General features: G+C 29.8%; 1 protein-coding gene across 1 annotated transcript; it reads right to left on the minus strand.

Annotated features, from left to right (window-relative positions):
• Positions 1-231: 231 nt before the first annotated feature.
• LOC123301382 (cytochrome P450 4g15-like) lies at positions 232-8,869 on the minus strand. Its single transcript, XM_044884119.1, has 5 exons — positions 8,855-8,869; positions 3,742-3,933; positions 2,703-2,943; positions 1,510-1,689; positions 232-413 (listed from the first exon to the last, which is right to left on the minus strand). The coding sequence occupies exons 1-5, from the start codon at positions 8,867-8,869 to the stop codon at positions 232-234; spliced, it is 810 nt and encodes a 269-aa protein (XP_044740054.1).
• Positions 8,870-9,836: the final 967 nt, after the last annotated feature.

Genomic DNA, 9,836 nt, shown 5'->3' on the forward strand with positions numbered 1-9,836 from the left:
AAGATACATAATTTTCAGACAATCTTTAAAAAATTTAATCATTACTTCTTAACATGTTTAAGAACAATTTCTATAAATTTTAAGTAATTTATTAAATTTTGAGTTTTTAATGCTGTTAGCGCTTCGACAACGTCAACATAAAATTTAACTAAAATAACTAAATAAAATTAATTTAATTTTTGAAAATTGACCACAAATATTAAAAATATATTAAATTAATCTCCTATATATTTATTTGAATTTTGAAAAATCTTTATAACGAGGAGTAATCCGAACTTGATGGCCACCAATTAGCTTCAATGAAACCGCCATTTCAAATTGTAATTCAGTTTCATTTAAATCAGTATGAAATTCATAGCGACTCAATATTGTTGCTAATACTGCTTTCATAAACATCCAAGCATACCATTTACCTTCAATAAATATAAAATATTAATCGTTCAAGAACCTAAAGAATGTTATGTTTCAAGATAAGTATGAACCCTTCATTAAAAATTCAACAATAGGAATGTACAGGATTCAATTGGAAAAATTTCCGATTCATTCCAATTGATACCAATTAAAATTTTGAATCTAAATTTAATTAAAATGAATTGGATTTAAATGCAAAATATTTCAAATTTGAATTTCGATCCAATCCAATAGAACTAAACGGATATTTCCAATTAGTTCCAAATTATAAAAAGTATCGAATTGGAAATATCATATTGGGTTCTATTGGATTGAATCGCAATTCAATCGGAATGAATTAAAAATTTGAATCGAAAATGAATCGAGCTTTTTTATCAGGGAATGTATCTATGCATAAATCTCAGATATTGTAAAGATCTCGATACGCTTTTTAATACTACACTTTTGGGTACATCTATGGGACGTTGTATGTAGTTTTCAGAAACTATAAAATGAAATTTCACCCTATGTGACCCAATTTTTCAAATAAAAGGCCGTTAAAATCATATTATTTCCACATATTTCGAATATGATGAGTAGAATACAACCACTCTCTTTCCGATCCGACGTTGAGTTAAGTGTGGATATCTTTAAGATAATGTAAGGCAAGAACTCGTATTTCGGCCATGATGAGAGCAATGAAACAATCCACTACTAGAGCCACTGTTGCGAGCCCGGAGACTTCATTGTATGAAAGACAAAAAAATGGGATTATTTTGATTTTTTTTAAAAAAAGTCTATACACCGAAAAATGAGAACTGCAGACCAAACTTGAGTTTACGTTTATTTTCTAGTGCCTAAGTTTGCGCAAGAAACTATGCGCAAAGTTTCAGAACTGTACCCCAAAAATGCGTATTCAATGCATTCTTAAGAATTTGATTTCTCACAGTAATTTGAGAAAAATTGTGGAAAAGAAACCGAAACGCGTTACTTGAATCTAGGTATATGTACCACCTGTCCTAAAAATATCATCCTTTTACAAATGAACTCCATTTTTTAACGAGGGCTCTTTACCGCAAATTAACATTATGTAATTTTCACTTATAATAATTTTCTTACCAAGACAATTTCTTGAGCCAGCACTAAATGGTATATGGGCATACGGATGACGTGTTTTAGAGCTGTCCGGTGTGAAACGATCTGGGTCAAATTTTAATGGATTTTTCCAAACGTTACCATCGCGATGTAATGAAAATATTGAAACAACGCATGAAGCTCCTTTAGGTATCAACCAATTATCTAGAAACAAAATTTTATATACTTAACGAATGGTTTGCTTTCAGAGAAAAAACACTTCACTCTTCTTGGGAAAAAGCTTTCGGTTAATCTTGTTGAAATTATGAACTCTAGAAGTCCTTGATGAGTAGATCACAGTCACTGTAAGTTCCAAAAGTTTTTGAATGAGGGGGTCAACGGTGAATAATAAATTTAATTAAAGAGAATTGAAAAAGGCTGCTTAACTAAATCAGTTTTATCACTTCAGGTGAAGAATTCTCACTGAATGGGCAGAAAAGTGAAGTTGGTTTTTGAAAATCTTGAGAAGTACGCAAAATATGAACGTTTATTTCTAATTAAACAAAGAGGAAGACATAGGTTAGTGACGTCATTGTCCGATATCACGATAGAGCAAACAAATACATATAAAACTTTGTTTTGCTAACAAGAAATGGACAACAATCTTAGAATGCTTATAACTTCTTTGGTTTTTAATCAATTTTAATTCCACTTTCAAATTTTGCCTTGGCATCAAGTTTAGTTTTACATTTTTATGCGTAATATAAAAAATTTGACATCCGACAAATATCGTATTGACTGAATTAATTGTTGAAATTCCACTTATAGACAGTGTGGGTTACGCAATCATTTGTGTATCATGTAAGCAAAGAAAGATAGTCACACTTAGGTAACCACAGTGGTGTTTACATAACACGACTGTGGGGTCACACACACATAACTGATAATCCCATATAATACATACTATAATGTTCAAATCTAATTTGCACCTTCACGGGTAAATAGTGATGTTGACGAAAAAATGTTCAAACAAAAATAAATTAAAAATAGCCATGAACACTTTTCGATAGACCACAATTCAAAGGCGTGTTTATCAATCAATAAAATTTCATAAATAAATATGTCTCATCTGGCCATCAGATGGGTGAAGGTCAATCTTATACCATCTCTTAGAATTTGAGATTCGAATTTGAGATTCTTTTGGTAGATTACCAACTTTAAGTAATTCAAGTAATTACCAAATTTAATATCCTCTGTTAGTTGCCTGGTTACTGTTGGTCCAGGTGAATATAATCTCATTGACTCATTTATAACCATTTCCATATATTTCAGTTTTGGTAAATCATCTAAATCGATTGTGCGATCTAAATCACCTTCCAATATTTCAAGTAGCTCATCACAAACTTTATTTTGAATATCTTTATGTAAAGCTAAATTTAGCAGAACATAACTTAACGCAATTGCTGCCGTTTCATATCCCTAAAATAGAAAGTTCAAATGATTCAGTTGAAACTTATATAAAACCCAATCAATAATATCCCAAAATAGCCAAATACGGAGTTTTACTTCCGAACAGGTACGTGAGTTTTCTGTTCTGCGGAAAATAAAGATTTAAGGTTACTCTAACAAATGCCGGAACATCAACTAGGAAACCGGGGACCGTAAGTTTGAGTGGAAAGTCAAACATACAAGAAAAAGTTTTTTTTGCTACGAACAGGTACGTATGGCTGATGTTTTGTCAGAATGTGAACAGAGATGTTAAAAACAGTTTGCCAAAACATCAGCCAGGTAGCCGGGAACCGTATTCTGAGTGGAAAACCAAACATGTAAAATATTGTTTGCTTATTTAGCTTTCCACACAGACCTACGGTCGCCGGTTACCTGGCTGATGTTTTGGAAAACTGTTTTTAACATTTCTGGCAACATTCTGACCAAACATCAGCCACGAACGAAAAAAATATTTTTGTTTGTATGTTTGGCTTTCCATTCAGACTTACGGTCCCCGGCTAACTGGCTGATGTTTTGACAAGCTGTCTTAAACATCTCTGTTAACATTCTGGTAAAATATCAGCCACGTACCTGTTTGTTGCAAAAAAAAAATTTTTAGATGGGCAGATTTGGCTTGGATAGCTTCCAAGAATTCATATTTAAATGTATCGATCGCGCTTAAATGTAAGTGTAAAAAGTTTTAATATTGGAATCTTTGCTTGTACTAAGAATTGTATATTATCGTTTTAAAGTACTTGAGATTTCTAAGTAGCTAAATGATATACTTACCGCAATTATCACAAGATTAGCTTCATTTCTTATATCTTCATCCGAAAAATCTGAATCTGTTGTGGTAAAATCAATCAAATATTCCAGCAATGGTTTATTTAATTCATTTCTCTTACTTTTACTGCTACTATTAATTACGTTGAAATTTTTATCTTTTTTGCTAGTGTACTCTTCCTTCTTTTGTAAAATTACCTAAAATTTATTCCATAAATTTTTTTCAAAGGTTTATAAAAGTTTTACAGACCGAATATACCCATTGAGAAACAAATTTTCGAAATACTAAAGCAGTATAAGTTTTGTTCAGCACCCGTTAAATGCATATATTTCAACGACCATATATTTCGACCCTACTTTCAGTTTCTTCCAAAAATAAACCACAATTCAATTCAAATCAGGTTATAAAAGTAACATTTTTTTAATATTATATAAATAATGTTAAATAAAAATTTAAAGAAACTCCCAACCCAAAATCAGGTCTGTTCCCAACACAAAATCATGTTCTTTTGTGGCATTGTACCTCCTAAATAGTTCTTTCGTAGGATAGGGAGTGTCGGAGAAAATAAAACCGGGATGAGTAGATCCAGTATTTCTGAAGATTTTTGATCGCTAATTTAACGAATATGTGCGGTGATTTTACGTAAAGTGATGCAAACAATATTATTAACAATTTAATTGTTTAAATCACTGTAACTCAGAAACTATCAATCGTAACGATAAAATTTGTTTACAAAACTTATGCAATATAAAAATTTCCATTTTTATTTCATTTTTTTTTCAAAAAATTTGTTTATACATCAACAAAAAACATTCCCAGTCAAGAGACGACGCACGACGCTCATCAAGTATGGTCTAATTATCGGTAATTATTTCAATGATTATCACATATAGAGCAAAACTTCATAAGAGAATTCTTAAGAACATCTATAAATACAGCTCGAAACATGTTCTCCTAATTACACTTATTATTTGAATTTATTATTCTTATGTCTAGCCTGTTTTTTCCTAAGCGGCAGAAGCCAGCATGATAAGTTTGAAGATGAGAGGTAAATATTGGAATTTGATCAAGGAGAAAGAAAAATAAGATATGAACAGAAACAATCATACTGGAAAAATATATACAGTGTGCCGCATTTAAGTTGAAGACACCCTAAATTTTTCATATTTTTGGAAATATTGATTTCGAATTTTGATCGTACACTGTATGACTGGGTCACATTTTTTGAGATACTTAACCGAAATCCAAAATTTTAACTCAGCCTACTACAAATAGGGCCGATTCTTAATATTTTGCCTAGCGTCGGAGATGGTTGGAGATATCGATAAAAAACTATTAGAAAAAGTTGCTTAGAATATTTTTTATATCAATAAAATTATTACAAGTTTATTTAAATAGCACACTAGTTATAAAATTAAAAAATAAAATTTATGGACTTTATTTTCTACAACAGAAAAAACTAGTATGGACTATAAAAACTTGACAACTTGATAATTTAATATTGTATTCGAATATTTCAATAAACTTTTAATAGTTATGAGTGTGGGCCAAAATAATGAAATGAAATGAAATTGATAATGCGAATTTGGGCAAGAAACTCGGTATATGGATATAAAAAAATATACGAAGCAACTTTTTCTATAAATTTTTGTTCGATATATCTACCCATCGCTAGACAAAATAATAACAATCGAACCTATTTGTCATTTGTAGTAGGCTGAATTTAAAATTCAAGTTTCGTTATCTTAACAAATGTGACCCATCACCTTATATGAGTGTGCGAAATTCCTACAAAATATGTGCGTGCCTTCATCCTAAATGCGACACAATGTATATGGATAATTATTGATACATATATAGTTATATGTTGATAAAAATAATTAATCGTATTTACGAACATTATGCGTGAATTCCTTAATAGTTTTTGTACTTTCATTGAGTTTTTTATAATTCTTACTCCAATAGTACATAAAGTTCGGAATTTCCCAAAAATGATAAATTCTATGGATGAATAAATGGAAAATACTAAAAAAAAATAATGTGAAAACAATGTTAATTTTATGATAGTATTTTTTTTTATATTGAACCTATTTACCTTTCTATGGCAGAGTAATAAGAACTCGGAATTTCTATATTAACGCCCATAGTTGATCCTAAAAAAAATTGAACATTTAGTCCTTGAATCAATAAAATTTTGAAACATTTTTTTATTTACCACAAATTGATTCTATGCTAGTTTTTGATAAATACTCAAATATATCAAAAGATTCTCCATCAATTAATTTTCCATCTAATCTTTCAATTAACATCAAACTTTTTTCAACAAATATTTTGAAATATGATTTTAAAATTACTGGAGTAAATCCACGTACTAAGATACTCCTATTATGTTTCCATTTTGGCACTAAAATATTCTATTTGTTTGTTATTAAATATTAGATAACAATATACGACAGTTATTTCAGAGTTTATTCAATAAACGTCTCAAAAAATACAAAAATGCTGAAAACTGGGGGAACATATGATAGGATTGACCGGGCCAGGTTTTGCAATGGGGCAAGTTCTTCAATTGAAATATTGCCGTAACTCCAAATCGTACGACAATACATCAAATGAACGCAAGAGACCTTCTGGTGGGCTTGTTTCGTTTAATGTTATTAAGATAATTAAGTATTTTCATATATTTGATTGAAAAACAAGTGAACACAAACAATTGACTGAGTTAATTGTTCAAATATCATGCATAGCCAGTTTTGATTTCTTTATCACATAACACATACATAACTGATATTCAAGTATAGTACCTACGATAAAGTTTCCGCCTAATTGGCGCCCTTACGGGTAAACAGTGATGTTAACGAAAAAATGATTCAAACAAAAGTTGTTAATTTTTTTATAAGGAACATTTTTTACATTTAAACTTTTGTTCTATCTCTAACGGTTTACAAGATGAGTCCTACGGACCCAAGACCCTATTGACCTATGATGCTCATTTACGAACTCCCTTTTTACGTCCTGAGTACGCTGTAAAAATTTCAGCTCGATTTCTTTTTTCGTTTTTGAGCTATCGTGTCCACAGACGGACAGGCGGACAACCGGAAATGGACTAATTAGGTGATTCTATGAACACCTATAGTAAAATTTTGTGCGAGCATCAATATTTTTAAGCGTTACAAACTTTGGACTAAACTTAATATACTATGTATATTCCATATATACATGGTACATATAATAAAAAATTTAAATTTGTATTATTTTAAAAAATTATAACATATTGCGGAATACTAATTAAGTTAATAGAAACGGTTATTTTTTTATTCTTTTAATAATAGTAAAGTTATTTTAACATAAAAAACCATCGAAAACTAATTTAAATAACAAAACATAAGTCAAGTTTCAATTTTCTCCTTTACAAGGTGATACTCCCGGAATTGTATACATAAGTAAAAATTTTGCTCATTATTCTGAGAGATAAAAACACATTAGATACTTATCATAAAAACTAAGTATTTTAGAATTAACTAGAAAAATTTAAAAAAAAAAAAAAACATATCCCGTAATTACCTCACAAAAATCTACGGTATCCACTGCTTCTATTGGTATAAAATATTTTAATAATTATAATTCCAATTTAAAATGAGAGTTAGAAAATAATTACTTCTTATTTTCTCTAATTACAGCAGACTCCCGTAATCTAGTTCACTATAACTGATTTAAGAACATAATTAAGGATATCATAATTTAAAGAAAATAATTAATTAAATTAATTTGAACAAGTTTTTTTAATAAAACCAGATGCTAACCGATCGCTCAGTTTTACATTTATTGTTTTATTTAAATAATTATTCAAATTTTAAATATATATGATTGATTTATAACTGCTCAGTTTACCCCACTAATGAAGTAAGATGAGCAGATACGACCATCGTCACTTAAAGCTAGTTTTTTCTAAAACTATCAGAGATATCGAAATTGGTTTAAAAGACTTGTTTTAAGGAAGATATTGGCTATCTATCGATATAAGTAATCAAATAAATATGATTAGTCGTTAAGGAGCTATAACCGTAAAAGTCAAAACCTGCTCAACTAGTCTCGGTCTACCCTATTTAAGATATTTCTATCGTAGTGAGAGAAAACTTGATCTTTCAGAAAGAAAGAAAAGATAGCTCTTTAAATATTAGTTGTATTAGTTTAGTAAATCTTTCAACGCTGCAACTCACACTCTCACGTATTGCTCTCCTGTACACACTACACACATCATATCAGTCAGCACATATTCACAGCACAGAAGTGAATTGTACAACGTTGGCGCTTGTACACGCTTCTGGTACAGAGAGAATTAAGTGTTATTATGCTATAAAGGTCTGTATCGTACTAAGTGTTGCTACGCTATATAAATACTATTTTATTGGAATCTCTTTAGTAAGCACTATAATATGTTCCCATATTTAGTAGCTTCTTTGTATTTTCTGATGGATGAGAAAACAAAAAAAAAGGTTGTAGTAAATGTAAATGATTTTAAGTGCATACCATCCGAGAGAATTATTGAATCTCCTATTGCTTCTTTAGCGAAATACTTCATTAAAAAGGCTTTTTCTAAACCATGTTTATTATTAAATAATTTTTTAATAAAGTCTGGATTGCTTATACAAACTAATGGCACTGGACCGATCCATACCCGAAAAAATGAATTATAATCCTCAAATAACTTAAAAAATCTTTGTGATGCATCTGAAATCAAAAATTATTTCTCCATGTTTATTTTGATGGAACGTTTCAAATAATTTTTGAAACGCTTATTCATATCATTTTTTGCAAGCTTTATGTGACTTTTGCTATTTTTATGTGAATTTAGTTGCTACTTTTCGAAATTACTTTCCAAACGCATGAAAATAATATTAACCCCGGTGGAAATATTTTCTGCCGATAGTCTAATTTAGTCTTTAGTGTTCTGAAAAACAATTCTAGAAGAATGAGTAAGTCTATAAAATTCTGAAAAAGAATGAAAAGATATATGTAAAAGTTACTAAGAAGTTTGAAGACTGCATTTAGACTCGTTAGACTTTTTCAGAATTAATCAGTATTTAAAACATTTCAGATTTTCGATAAATTATTTACTGTAGGTTTTATCATATTTAATACTCTTATTGGAATATAAAAACTTGCCAAACTTTTTAGAGGAATTATTTAGAGTTTTCCTGACTTATTTATTCGCTCTAACAATAAGTAGTAGTAAAAGATTCTTTATTTCATATTATAAAAATTACATTACAAAATTACAAAATTACACATTTGTTTCTATGACAACTTTATCAAATGTTTAATTTTTAATTTATATTTATATTTTAAGTTTAGAAGGTCATATTTTATAACTGTAGAAAAAGTTTATTCACTCTAATTGAATTGAAATTTATTTATTTATATCGTCAGTTTACAATTTTGAATTACAATACGTCTTAGAATCTTTAGTTCCTAGCCTAAGCTTTACCTATAATACGTCATCTTATTAATTAAATACAACGAAATATATTAACATTATCCATCGTTTCATGTGGCATGCGAAATCGTTTCCCGAAAAGGAATGTACGCGGGTCAAAATGGTCCAGTTCATTGATTTCCGGGAAAGGATTTTTGCGGGAAGGTTGGAAATAGGATTTTGAAATGGTTTGGATGAAGGTTTTGACTGTGGGGTGCCCAGTTTCTCTGTGGAGAGCTTCAGCCGGACATCGTATGGTTACGGGCCAGATACATGACTTGAAAAGTCGATGTTTTAGGATGCGATTCCAATTGCAAGACTTTTTTTAACGTTTTGCGTCCATTTCAACTGCTTTTAGACGGTTACACCCAAGTATTCAACACATTGAGTTTGCTGAATTTTAGTGTTAAACATCTTCTATTCAAATGGATATGAAGAAAATTTATTCTTCTTTGTAAACAAGACGGACTGAGTCTTCGATTCACTCTAAAGAGAAATTCATAATGTATGTATAAACATGACTTGGACATACCTCGTGTGCGAGGATAACAATATTTAATACAACCTAATATTGAGTACATTAAGGACCATAATTCCGAAAATGTAATTACGCTTAACTTTTTA

The sequence above is a fragment of the Chrysoperla carnea genome, chromosome 5 (genome assembly GCF_905475395.1).
Source record: "Chrysoperla carnea chromosome 5, inChrCarn1.1, whole genome shotgun sequence".
Lineage (NCBI taxonomy): Eukaryota > Metazoa > Arthropoda > Insecta > Neuroptera > Chrysopidae > Chrysoperla > Chrysoperla carnea.